Below are 14502 nucleotides of genomic sequence, written 5' to 3' on the forward strand. Positions count from 1 at the left end.
TCTGCCCAAGCAAACAATATGTGTTTTAATATAGTTAAATATAGATGCATATGTCTAGGAACAAAGAATGTAGGCCATACTCACACAATGAGGGGGTTCTATCCTGGGAAGCAAAGACTCTGAAAAAAATTATGTAGCCATGGCAGACAATCAATTGAATATGAGCTTTGAGTATGATGCTGTGGCAAAAAGGTCTAATGCAATCCTTACATATATAAACAGGGGAATTTCAAGTAGGAAGAGAGAGGAAATTTGATCTCTATACTTGGCACTGGTGTGACCACTGCTGGAATACTGTGTCCAGTTCTGGTGTCCACAGTTCCAAAGGAAGCTGATAAATTGGAGAGGGTTCAGAGAAAAGCCACAAGAATGATTAAAGGGTTAAAAAACATGCCTCACAGCAACAAATTCAAGGAGCTCAATCTAGTTACTTTAACAAAGAGAATGTTAAGGTGTGACTTGATTAGTTTGCTTACAGAAATGTGGATAAGCTGCATACTCATTTGTCATGCTCTCTTCCTTGCTTTTTTTCCTAGAGGCTTTGGATGCTTTCCAATTCATTAGGAATTGTCTTTCCATTTCTTTTATTTCTTTCCCATCAAGAGATTCTGAGGAAAAAGGAAAACACACACACACTTTTCATAATAAAGTTAGTCAACTAAAAGGTTAAACCATTAAATATCGTATGTACACTGATATGTTTCCTTTTGCCAAAACTTGCTTACATTTTAGTTAACTTTGTCAGAAAAGAGATCAAGTGATAGATTATATCTTGAAAATTATTCATAAAGAAATGAATTGCATGTGTAACATGGCAGTTTTCAAATGCATGGGAAAGAGACTATCAATTATTTGTATGGTTTGCAAGGAGAATGTTTCATATCCAAATTAAGACGTGATACTGAGAGTGCAGGGGTCTAAAAAGAGAGCATACATTTATGCAGGACATATACGTTTATATGGGCATAAGGAAGTACACACTTGCAACCAAAACCTGCCTGTGTTACTCATCAAGTACTCCCACTGACTTCTTGGGGCCACCTGTACGATGTAAGAAAGCACAATTTGATCCTTTATCATAACTTCACTCACTCTGTAGTGCAGTAGGACCCACAGTTCTAGCATGATTTGACTCCATCCACATTTCCAAATTAAGTATCTTGTTTGACTACAACTTAGGCCTGGTCTACACTTAAAAAATAGATCAACTTAGCTACATTGCTCAGGGCTGTGAAAAATATCGTGCCTTGGGTGCCGTAGTTAGGTCAACCTAACTCTTGATGTAGACATGCCTAGGTTGATGGACGAATTCTTCCATTGACCTAACTACCATTCTTGGAGAGGTGAATTAACTACATCAACAGAAAAACCTCTTCCATCAATGTAAGAAGCATCAACATAAAATGCACAGTTAAGACACCCAAACTACCGTAACTCTACCCTGCAGTAATGCTACAAGGGGAAAAAAATGAAAGATATCTTTAAAAATCAGTATTGCCTAATTTGGGACCACAAACATAGAAAAGCCCGAATTATAATTGTATGGATATGCCATAGTATCACTCCTTTTTAGTAAACTGTATTTTTGTTAATAATAAGTTGAGTCATAATAAGCAACAGGTTTTTTTAGCTTATTAATCAATTTAAACTATATAACTTGTACATTAGCTTTTAAAAATTATATTTACCACCTGACATTAATGTGGAGGACATTACTTGGTTTCATAATTCAAAAATAGATAATGTGCCAACTATTTTTTTTTTAAGTGGAAAGTGTTCTAACCATACCCTTTTACCTAGAGTTTTTGACTGTATAATAAGCCTGTCCCTGTATTTTGGTTTGCGGCAAACAGGATTCCCTTTAAGATCCATTCTGCACAGCTTGGTCCATTTGTTCAATACAAACTCCAAATCCTGCAATTAACAGAAGAAAATAGAAAAAACAAGACTGTTGCTTTATCTTGAGACTGTAGATGATAGAGTTCAGTAATCATGCTGGTTGTTCACTGAAATGTCTTCTTTTGGACTTCTGGGGGTAAAATTAAGTATGTGTCTGTTTGTAGGACTGGGGCTTTGTATGACACTTTTTGAATTCAGCACAGTATTTTACATAATAGAAATAGGAAAGCAGTGACAGAAACATTTACGATCAAATACAAAGTGAGTGATGGCAAGCTAACATGCCAATCATCATCCGTTGGTTTTGATTCTTTATTTCTGACACTCCCCCCTAGAGTCAGGTTTTCACATCCCAAGACAATTGTCTAGCACTAGTTCCTATGATAAAAATCCTCAACTAGCTGAGGTGCTTCCAGATGGGAGGAATATGGTTATGGAAAGAAGCCAGAAAGCAACAGTACTAAGTAGGACTGGTTCAGACATATTGTAACAGAAGGGGACTCTGGGTCAAGAAGAGAATGGGGAATGCAACAAGCTGTAGGTCAAATCTTTCCTTAAAGGTATTAGGTTACCAGTCCCATGGTTTTGCTTTGCTTGTACTGGACTTGGTGCTATCAACAACATTCATTATCCTAGAACTGTAAGATGTTGTCTATCATTTTAAATGGTAAATGCTCAGTCCACGCTCTAATGTTGTCTAATCAGATTTCCATACACTCTCAGCCTATTTTTGCAAACGCTCTGGCTGATGGCAGAAGTTTCTTTTGGTTGATTTTGCAGTGTCTCTGGAAAGCCAAATAGAGCAGAGACTTTATCTGAATAAGTCTATTGACCTCCACCTAGTGTTTACCCTATTTTCATGCAGGAAAAATTGATTGCTGAAGAAGCATTTTTGGAGGTGTTAAAGATTTTCTAACTCAGAGCACCAGTGATCAGTAATGACAGGAAAGCTCAGGTCCGACAACGGCTCTAGCTGAGAATTCTAGCCTGAAAACCAGTATTTTATGGACATGCATAAAATCTGGACTATCTTCATCATGCTTCTCTTGTGGGAGAGCATGGAAACTTCTATTGGGTTAGTTGGGAAGACCATAGAATAGGGTCCTGATGCCAGGCAACAAAAATGTTAGCACTTAGTAGCTGAACACAAGAAAGATCCTCTGTTTTTAGGATATAATAATGCTACTTGCAGGCAATTGTCTTTGCCATCATACTTTTAAATGCCAGACACTGGAGAAAAGCCAGTCAAGAAGACAATAATGTGAGTAACGTATGCATATGTTTTTATATCATACATAGGAGGAGAAGATATACAGCCTTTTGCATTATAAAAGGCCCTTAAAATATAATTCTACCTGTCCAGGCTTCAGAAATTCATAGGACAGTGGATATTTCATGCAAAAATTGATTGAAAAAAATAAAACTAAAATCTGGCAAATCATGCTGGAAAAATATAATTTACACAAGACATAGTAACTCCCCTACATATCTGTGGGTGGCCAGTTACATTCTTGGCCCAAATAGTGAAACGTTTAAAATATACCTTTCTGCAGTCTGGGTTTCTGTCTGGTAAATCAAGGGCAATATGACCTAGATCAAACTTTTTCTGTCTTTTAACTTCAATATATTAAAGTTAACAAGATTTGAAGGCTATTCATAAGTGCTTAGTAAGTTGCTCCATTCTATTCAAAGAGTCTACCTTCTGAAATACACATGGTCCAAAATTTCCTTCCAATGTTACTCTGAATATGAATCCATACAGTATGTGGCTGTATAGAGCATTTGAGAGGAGATCCTAAAGGCTATGTATGAGAGCAAAAGAAGGGGTGGATAATACTAGAACTGATGTACCATAGTTGTAGAAACATCTGTTGAATGAGGATCAACATTTCATAAACTAGAAAATTTGGACAGTTTTCATGGCTTGATAGCAAATATCTGCTGATCCAAGTTCAAATTCAGACTGCAAAATTAATAACAATGTGCCCCATTATCTACTCTGTCTCTGAGAGTAGAGGGGTCTTAAATCCATGGGGGATGCAGAAGATGATACCCTGCTGCATCATTCCACTCTCCTCCCAACCTGATGAAAGCCCCTCTGTAGGTGTACCATGTGGTTCAGGATTCATGGGTAGAGAACAAGGAGACAAAGGAAAAGGCAGCATGAACCTCCTCCTTCCCAACAAAAACCCATGGGACTTTTGTAGGTAAGTTAATGCTTACACCCACTTCTCCACTCCATAGTTTGGAACTGTTTAAGGGTAGATCTGGAGTAGCAGCCTGTGGGAAGCCCAGGGGAGAACAGTTCCCAGAGAAGCCAGGCTGATAGAGTGAGTGCTGAAGGAAGTCCAAGAGGGGACAGCTGCAGTATGGAGACACAGAACCTTCTTCTTGTGGAACTTCCCATGTGGGAACAGTCCACCTAGGGAAACGTTGTTAGTTCCATAACATTAATTACAAAGGAAGACTCTATTCGTATCTGTCTGCATGATACTGTGATAACATAACTGTTTAGTAGATTCAGTGTATACCCCCTCTCCCTCAAAAAAGTGTTAAATAACTTTAGGAAAAAGACATTTTTTCCTGGGCTTATTTAGAAAGAAAATATTTAGCCAGCACAATTTATTATTTTGTTCTTATCTGGGCAATCAGCCATTGTCTTGACAAATGTTTAATAAGTATTAGATTTCCCTTTAAAAGAATTAATTCAATTAATATAAGTTTTTAGAACACAAAACTGCATATTACTTAAAACCATAACATGTAAACTGCTACACTTTGATGAATGCACAGAGTGCTGTAGATTTTCATGAGCAGTTACTCACTAGATAAATGACCCAGAACATACTCAGTCTAGTGTATGTTTATCTAAGAACACACTAATCCTGTGCTAAAATATGATTAGCCTTTCGATATGCTCTAGTTGTTCATTGCCTTCCTGTCTCTAATAAAGTGCTTTCACTTTCCAGCTTTCAATAAACTGTACTAAAGGGACCAGACACTTTTCTGGGCAGTCTCTTGTTTGATAAATGATCATGTCATGCTATCACTTTGAGGTCTGCTACAAAATATTGAAGAGCAAATTATATTCCACATAGAGGAGGTGTGAGTGCCTCAGTAGGCTGCTGTAGTACGGGCAATAACCTTCTTCACAATTAATGATGGCCATTTAAGGACTAGTATTTGACCAATGTGCTCCAATTTTTATTGGAAATGTCTAGCTCAGCTGCCCTAACTACATCTACAGACAGCAATTTGTCACCATTCTGACTACCTGTCATAATCTATTTGAGAAAAAATCTATAATTTTTCTCTTGTTCCTGACTGAATTGTGAAGTGAATGAATTCATCTTTTCTGATATCTTCTTGTCATAATCAATAATGGCCAGAGGTTGAATAAATTAAAGACTCTGAACATACAGATGGTTTTATATAGGTCTTTTCAGTATTTTCTATATCAAACATAACATTTACATAGACATCAGGTCATATTCTTCTCAAAATAAAGGTTTGTAGATTTAAGTTTTTATAAAAACAACAGACTATTTCCAGCACCTAGTAAAGTTCTAATTGAAACAGGTTTTTTTTAAAGCAAATAAACATCCCTTTCAATATTTGCACTCAAACATAACAAAACAGCATCCTGGTAGTGTGCGTGAACCTGACTAGAAACAAAAGTGAAATTGCTAGTTTACTTTCATTGTCCAGACAGAGAGAAATGAAAAAGCAAACAAGCAGAAATAGGAAAAAGTAAATGAGATTTTTAAAAAAAATATTTAATTTGGAAGAATCCCAGGTGTTCTTGATAAAAAGAGCTTTTTTAACATTGTAGTTATCTAAGCTATCTCTTGACAGTGCTGCTAATGTTAGTAAAAGGCATGCTAAGCATACATCAACTTAGAAGTGAGCCAATTAAAAAAAACAAACAGCTGTAAGTAGTTTCATGTACTGTACATGAACCTGGCTCCCTCCTGCTAGGTTTTGAGGTTTTATAACGACATTTTCTTTTTTTAAAAAAGAATTTTCTTCTCCCTGTTGCTGTGTCAGAACACTCACAAAAACAAAAATGAAAACTGACTAATTAGCTAACTACACTAAGGAAAGGGAAAAACTGTCAAATAATCCAAATAAACAAATATAGAAAATATATTTTTCTTTAATTGCCTTGAGTTATTTGAATATTAGGTATTACTTTTATAATAGTATGTAGAAAATGTTCAGGCGGAAATGTGATTTTTAAATCAAAGTTGTTCGTTAGGTTTTAGCTCGTCTGTTGTTTTTATTTTCAGCTTCCTGGCATCAGTGTACAGCAATTTACAACAATAAAGTTGGTTGGTTGGTAAGAATTAAAGAAAATTATCTAAAGTCTTTCTGTTAAATTGCCGTCAGTGCAGTTTAGATCACATTTGATTATCCAAACCTCACTTATCTGAAACAGGGTCATGTTCCCTCATGTCTATTAATGAAAATGAAAATTCCCTTAATTGTCCAAAACTTCAAGCATATGAATTTATTAGTCTTAATCCTCAATTATGCTGAGCTCATGCACAGCACAGGTGGTTGGGGGGGGGTAGGTTTATTATGCTCCCATAACAAAACTGAACTACAATGTTATGTTCAGAGAAAAAGATAATTGATATAGTTATATTGGACAAACCTCAGACAACAGTGAAAAGGGTGTAAAGGAGATGGTTCATGTCACCTAGTTCTGTTATGCCTTTCACTTTTTTCTCCTGCACAGACTACTATTCCATTCCCACTGCCATTTCCCTCTCCTGCACAGACTACTTAATGTTCTTACTGTTGCTATTAAACTCTGCAAAATCCTTGATGGCTTTCTAGCCCTGGCTCCTCTTCTCTGTCTGTCATTTCTCACCACTGCACAGACTCTGAGGCCTTCTGCCCTCTCTCCTCTGCCCGCACTGTTGTTTCCAACTTTTGCCCACAACATCTAACAATACCTGATTTCCTTACCTGCTCTTCTTGCTGTCCCCCTCTCTTGCACAGCGGGAAAGTACAACTTTAATTTTCCTTCTAAATCTTTGCACCTTGTTGTTACTTGATTTAAATTATAAATATACAGTAAAGACTTGAAATCTATTTTCCTTTTCACTTTTTTTATGTTGAGGAAACAGTGAAAAGACACCAGTGAAAAGAGAAGTGTGACTACTGAGACTAAATAATGACATGTTGATTTAGCAGGAATACTGTTAATACGTAGTAATTATTATTAGCCTCATTATACAGAGGTAACTGAGGCAGAGAAGTTAAGCGACTTGCTTAATGCCACATAAGGAGTCATTTCAAAGGCAGTATTTGAACCTAGCAGCTGATTGTTTTCACTCCAGTTCTGGATAACTAACATGATATTTCTACTGTTTCCTATCTTCAACCTTTTCTAACCCAGAGAGTCATAGCTCTAAAGTCTCTATCTCTCTAACTAATTTAACACATCCAGACAGGCTACACAAAAATATTTTCCGTGAAGTCATAGAGAGAAAAATAAGGGTGATAACATAAATGTAAAAGAACTGTCCCAAACTATGTGTCTTCCCATATAAAGGTTCTGATGTGGCTGAGAGGCCATTTCCTGTTATAGTATAGAAAAAATTGTCAAGCTTCACATCTTTATACCTGTAGATATATTTTAAATTGCAGCCTTTTAGAAGTAATTTGTCCATAATGATGATGGTATGTTTTTTAAAAAGGTAAACAATCAAGGATCTGAACTTAAAATAGCTACTGTACATGTTTAGGTGTCTGATTATTTGGCTATCTTCCTACAGATGTATTTGGAAGAACTTTCATTTTCATGCTGACCATGACAGAGCAGTTCTGTATAACTGGAGAGTTCCTTGATGATTTTAGAAGCAGGAAATCTATGGACTTTAATCTGCTGCAAATCTCTAGTGACACAGTGAACACCCTGATGTTACATATACACTCTGATCCTCTTTGGATAAGAAAGCTGACTTTACATCTGACAGTTGTTTTAGAATTGATTAAAATCATTTTGAAAACAGCAATTTGCCTTGGAAAGGAACATTTGTGATTAAATTTTTGAATATCACAATCTGGTGGTCAGTGTCTCAACCATAACTGGTCAGGCAAAGTGAGGCTCTAGACTCAACTTCATGGCTTTGTCTGGAATGCAGTAATTTTTTTATGCTGCATCCAATCAATTCCAAAATTTGAATAAAAGGTTTAGGCATCATTATTGAGTATGGCGAATATCGGAAACTGGACATGGGAAAATGGGGGTGGGGAGAGAAGGTGGGGGGAAAAGGGGTTGGACACAGAGCGCATGGCATCTAGTTAGCAGACCAATCAGCTTCACCAGGTCTGTAATTATCTGCTTGATGGAAGCCAATAACACTCCTCATCTCATCTCTGCCCTTCTTCCCAATAAAGTTTAAATTGTTTTCCCAGGCAGAAAGAAAAGAAATAATAACGGTGGGGGTAAATGGGAGAAACCCCTGGCATGAGGGATGAAGTTGGAGGTTGCAGGGAGTCCTGAAAAAGAGGGAAATGGGAGGGTAGCACATATGGAGCTTGTGGGAATGGAGGGATTCAAGGAGTCACTGGCCTGGAGAAAGAGCTCAATCTACAGAAGGAATAAAATGTGCAACCCTCTACTATTCATTTTACTATTACATCAGGTGCCATCCTTTTAAGTATAGTTTCCAGAATAACATGAGCCACATCAGCCATGAAATTCACGGCTGTCGAAAACAAGTAAAGATATATTCCAAACTTCAATTTCTGATTGACTAATTAAATGTACCACTTCCTCTCACTTATTTTTATTTTCTTCTCCTTCCCAGGTAAGTTTTAGTTGTTTTGTATGAATAATATTATTACACAATATGTACAGGATTGAATAATATAGATGTGGCTTGCTGTTCCTCTTTTTCTCATTTCTCAGTTACTGAATCAAAAAGAAGGCTAACAGTGGATTATTTATTTAGATGGGAATATATTCCTTTTAGAGAATTGGAATTGTTGCCTTTAGTATTTAGTTCAGTTTAAAAAAACCTAATCCTCAATTTCAGAAGAAAACTAGCCTTTGCTGTAAATGTCTATGGCCTAAGTAAAATATATTAAACCTATTCATGCAATGTGCTTCTATAGTCATTTATGTAAAATGTACCCTCCTGTGATGCCCCCAGCCTGTGCAGGTTTGGACATAACAAAACGTTCATCACATCTTTCAACTTCAGTCTCATGTGTTAATGTGATTCATTACTAATATCTATATGAGGCAAGATACTGTTTAAAAAAATTTTTTTTTTTAATTTTGCGGGGAGGATATATCACATCTCACAGAAGTATAGGACAGTTGACAAGGCAAATCCCTTCTGAGAAGATAAACTGTATTATTGAACATATAGATCCAGAAAACTTGTTTAATACATTTTATTTAAACCACATTCACTGCCGCAAAAAAAAAATTGTAAATACACTCAAGACCTCACATTCTGTCTCATTATGTAGATTTCTTTATAACTGCTACTATGCAAGATAAGGGCTCTTGCTTAGAAGACACTAAGGTCCTTCTCCAAAAAGGGCATGGGTTCTACAGATTTCATGTCTTCCAAATGAAAGAAATTCAGTAGCCACTTTCATGACCACTGCTTCTTATGATATTCTGGCAGAAATAAAACATCTGGTGTAATTTGAAGATGGGAAGAAGGGCTGAGACACTGACCAGCCGATCATATATCTAAGAACTGCCTTAACTCATTTACATTCAAAATGCTGACTAACATGTGGAGATTTATGGCAGTTATCCCAAGACAGAGAACTAAAAATTGTAATGTGGTAAAATTTATTTGCAAGTTAGTTAAAAACAAGCCAAATCCAAAATTCTGATGCCATGGGGCCTTTGCACTGTGGGCCTGATTCAAAGTCCACTGAGGTCTGCGGAAAGATTCCTATTTACTTCAATCTGATTTGGATCAGGCTCCATAACTGGGGGCACAATAAATTATTAGAATGAAACAAATGTTGAACTGGCTATTAAAATATCTTAATAATAATGATCAGTCTGATTATTTTGATTTCACTCACACGAAATATTAAAAAAACATTATTTTTAATACCTTCACATGGTGAAGTTGGTTGTCAACTGCTATAAGATGAGAAATATTTTCCAGAAGTGCTAATTCTCCCAGTTCATCTATATTATTATTGCTGATATTCAACACTGACAAAGATTTCTGGAAGAAAAAAGAAAAAAAATACAATTATTTTCTTACATTGCAAAAGTGTAATAGTAATTCCTTTGAGAAAATTCTGTCAGCAGGGGCACATTGTGAATTTTGTAAGGTTTGGCTGAAATGTATAAATGAGACTACACAGGATCGTCTAATATTCCACATAATCTTTGATGCTGGATGTGCATGTCCTCTGTATAGGGGCTTGAGGGTCCCCACAAGGATATGTATTTTGGGTCATGAAGTCAACCTGCAACAATGTTGTATCTCTACTGTTTTAATAATATAATGCTTAGCATTTATATAGCATTTTTAATTTGAATGTTTCAAAGTGCTGTATAAAGGTGGGTAAGTATGACCCAAAGAACTCTTGATGCCAAATGGCAGACAGCACGGGGTGCAGAAGGCTTTACAGGGATCCAGTGGGTCTGATACTGCATAACAGTTCACTGAAGGGTGGCATGTGAAGTCTCTACCGTGAGCCAGTTGCCCCCTGGACATTATAATTGTTGCAAAATGTATGTGTAGATAATATTAAGGAGCTCTGTATCTATACTGAAAATCATGTTCTTGAGGTCTTGGAGTTAAGGTAGGTCACCAGAGGGTGACATACCTTGCAGATGTTCCTTTCATGCAGAAGGTAACTGACACTTATTTCCCTGTCTCGTCATTTGTGTATTGTATGCTGTGACGCTTCCTGGGGGTACCCAGGATTGCAAGGCAACTTGCTGCTACTTGCCATTAGCGTGAGGAAGCCTCATCTATGACTGATGGGGGTCAGTTCTCCAACTCCACCAGCCACGAGCAACACCAGCACTCCACTCCAGGCCTTGCAGGCCCCGCTGTTACTTTGCAGGTTAGTGATAGGGACACTCCAACCTCAAGCCCACTGAGCATCTCCCTGGAGTGTCCAACTCCTGGGCCTCCTGGACACTCACAGTATTCACCAATCCACTACTTCCAAAGAAACAGCTTACCAGTTTCACTTTATATCACCACTCAGCTTAATTCAAAGCACTTAGTTTTATTTATAGTGAAATCAAGCATATATTTATTTAACAAAGAATAGAGATTCAAGTAGAAGTATTGGAAATAAAAGATTACATATAAAATAAAATTATAACGCATTCTAGAGCCTAAACTTAATTAACAAGATACTCATGTGTAATAAAGTATTGCTCACCCCAAATTCTTGCAATGCACTGCTAAGCAGGCTGTGACCCTTTTTTCATAACATGTGCAAGCTGTCAGTTTGCCTCCCAGGTGAAGGATTCCCTGTTTTTCTTTGCACTCCAAGATATACCTGACTAATTCTTCAACTTTATTCATAAATAGGGCACCTCCTGCTGTTTGTTTCCTCCTGTTGCTTTCCTCTCTTGTAGATTTCACAATCTCTCAATTTGTACCTGAGTGACAGTGGGGCCTACAAGGCCTAGAGGAAAGTGCTTGTGTTGCCTGTGGGCTTCCTTGTGCTAAGGGCTGGTGGTAGAGTGGTGCCTCACAAGCCAGAGGACCATGATCACAATAAGTATTAATAGCCCTAATTTCCAGATGCAGAGCTGAGGCACAGAAGTTAATTGACGCCCATGGTCACACACCAAGTCTACAGAAGAGCTGGTATTAAAATCCATATTTTCTGACTCCCACATTCCATGCTCTAACCACTAGATTATGCTGCCTTCCTTTCAGACCTGATCTCACAAACCTTTCTCATATGCACAGTCCTATTGCCTTAGCCTTTCTTTTGGAACTTACCCTCTTGATGAGTCCAACAATGAATAAACATGACCTGGGCCTTTTAGCAACATGCAACTTTTTGGAAAACAACACGAGGTAATCCATCATGGAACACTCTTTTGGAGTACCTATAATGAGCCTGCTGTTCTATCCCCAAAATAAATGTAGTTCAGGTAACCTTTATCCAAATTAGCAAAATACTGTATAATTTTATGTCAAAGGAAAAAAAGGCACTTATGCATTTAGGAACTGGAAAGAGGCATATTGAACTTGCATGTTTAAATATAGGATAGAAAAGGGACTAATTATTGCTTGACTGCTGATTGTTTCTTTCAGCAGTGCAAATCTAGAAACCTAAATCCCTCCTAGAACCTGATCTGAAGAGTGAGCTCTGCATTTCAGAAAAGGGCAGAAGTTTTAGCTCTACCATCCTTCCTGTGCACACAATTAATAACCCCAAACTTCCCAAACAGTGGTCCAGGGACCACTGCTGGTCGGCAAAACAATAGCTAGTAATCCATAGAGAGATGACTGGGCTCATGTTTCTGGCCCTTTCCTTGTTTCCAGCCATGAGAACAAGAACAGATGGGAGAGGAAACAAATGTGAAGAACAAAAATAGACACTGTGATTAACTTTGTACAAAAAGGACAAAAGACACCTCTCTAAAGATGGTTGAAGAAAAACCTGATTATATTTCACAGACTGAAAAAACTGTTCATCTTTTCATAAGGATTTTCCCCAGAATGCTGCCAAATTCATTGTCTGCTGGGTTATTAACTCTAAGTGCCACCTCTGAAAAAGTTTGCAAGCTTTGGATTCAAGAAATGAATAATTGACTTCTCTATGATAAATCCCTTCTCTCTTTTCAACTTATTCACTGTTTATTTCTTCTGCATAAAGAAAATGTATCCTTCAGCTTCAGGCAAATAAATAAATAAATTCCACAAATAAACAAGCAAACAGATGGCTGGACTCTGCTGTAATGTGGCAGTCCATTTTTTTCCTAGCTATTTTCTAAGTTACATGGAGAGAAAAAAAAATCAACTCTTTACAGATCCCACTTGAATGGAGCCCTTATAACTAAGGAAAAGGGGGCAATATACAAAATATTGAGCCATCCACACTACCTTCCCTTCATAGGTCTATTGCAGGGGTCGGCAACCTTCGGCACGCGGCTCATCAGGGTAATCCACCCACCCTGCTTCCTGCAGCTCCCACTGGCTGGGAACGGTGAACCGCAGCCACTGGGAGCTGCGGGGGCCATACCTGCGGATGGGCAATGTAAACCAAACATCTCGCAGCCCGCCAGCAGATTACCCTGATGGGCTATGTGCTGAAGGTTGCCGACATCTGGTCTATTGTCACTGCTTGTCAGAAAATTCATATATATGCTTACCGCCAGGGAATGAAGAGTTCTTGGATCAAACAAGAGCTTTTCTCCAAGAGGAAGCCGCTGGCTTTCAACATGTAGTTCTCTCAGTTCTTCTAATGTTTCCAAGCCCTCTACTACCGTGATGTAATTGCCCCCCAGATACCTGCAGAAAATAACATAAATGGGACTTAACGCAGTTTGAGGGTAAAAAACAAAACAAAGCAGATCCACACTCAAGTCTCAAAATAGAAATGAATCCCTTACAGGCATTATTAAACTGTAGCAATGAGTGTGTTAAGGAACTGCAACTGAGTGAAGAATTCCTATGTAAATAGACTTGTATCCAGCTGTACTATTTATAGATTAACAGATGCAAGTCTAGTCTATCAATTCTATTAGTCTATAGATAATAATACTGTTGTTAAATCTTCTGGAAAAGAAGACAGTATTTCAAACAGAGTAAGTCTAATGATAAATTTCAAATAATATCCATTGCTACACAGTGTATGTGGTCACAGAACACTTGAATGGAAATATTATATAGCCAATGAAGGGCATTTATGATTTCTGGCAAGGCTCCTCCTTTGCCTCATCAGCCCGAGTTTCTGCTTTGGCAGTAGGGGCCTAAAATAAATCAGTCCTACTCTGGAGGTTTTGAATGATTTGGGCTTTTTTCCCCAATGCTTACAAGGTGAGCCTCAAGGTAGGCACAAGTAGTTCTCTTAAGCACAAAAAACAAACTCACAACACAAAAGAAATATATTTCCTTGTCCTTCTCCAAGGCGTTGACTTATTATGCTGGCATCTGGCTGCCAGCCCTTCCCCAAGCAGAAGTAAACTTGGTTGCTTCCCTTATAGCAGGGGTAGTCAACAGGTGGACCAAATCTGGACCTGCAGTTGCTTTTGAATGTACGCTGAAATCTTTTTATTTACTTATTATCATTATTGTTGTTATTTTCGCTGGAGTATTGATCTTGACTGTACCTTGACCAAGAAATTTGGACCTTGACAAAAAATGAGTGACTACCCCTGCCCTATAGGGAGACGGGCAGTCTTCTACCTAGAAGAAGCTTTTCCTCACTGATGCCCCTAACCCTGCTGTAGCTTGTTTGGCATCCCTCTCTCTCACAAGAAGAGGGGTTTTTTAAGGTCACCAGCATCACTTAATTGGACTCAGGTGTCTCTAATTAACCTGAGGTAACCTTGTTTCAGTACATAGGGAAAAGAGCCTTCACCATTCTAGGACTGATATACCTGCCTCCAACCACATTCTCAGT

General features: G+C 37.8%; 1 protein-coding gene across 16 annotated transcripts in view; it reads right to left on the bottom strand.

Annotated features, from left to right (window-relative positions):
- Window positions 1-14502, bottom strand: part of PPP1R42 (protein phosphatase 1 regulatory subunit 42) — a 54000-nt gene that overhangs the window by 34005 nt on the left and 5493 nt on the right. For all 16 annotated transcript variants that reach the window (XM_039524937.1, XM_039524936.1, XM_039524949.1 and 13 more), the window contains exons 4-7: window positions 13250-13388; window positions 10002-10118; window positions 1797-1914; window positions 477-608 (exon numbers count right to left, since the gene is read on the bottom strand). In XM_039524937.1, the coding sequence (XP_039380871.1) occupies window positions 477-608; window positions 1797-1914; window positions 10002-10118; window positions 13250-13388 (506 nt within the window). The remainder of the gene's footprint in view (window positions 1-476; window positions 609-1796; window positions 1915-10001; window positions 10119-13249; window positions 13389-14502) is intronic.

This window comes from Mauremys reevesii, linkage group 2, assembly GCF_016161935.1.
Source record: "Mauremys reevesii isolate NIE-2019 linkage group 2, ASM1616193v1, whole genome shotgun sequence".
Taxonomy (NCBI): Eukaryota; Metazoa; Chordata; order Testudines; family Geoemydidae; genus Mauremys; species Mauremys reevesii.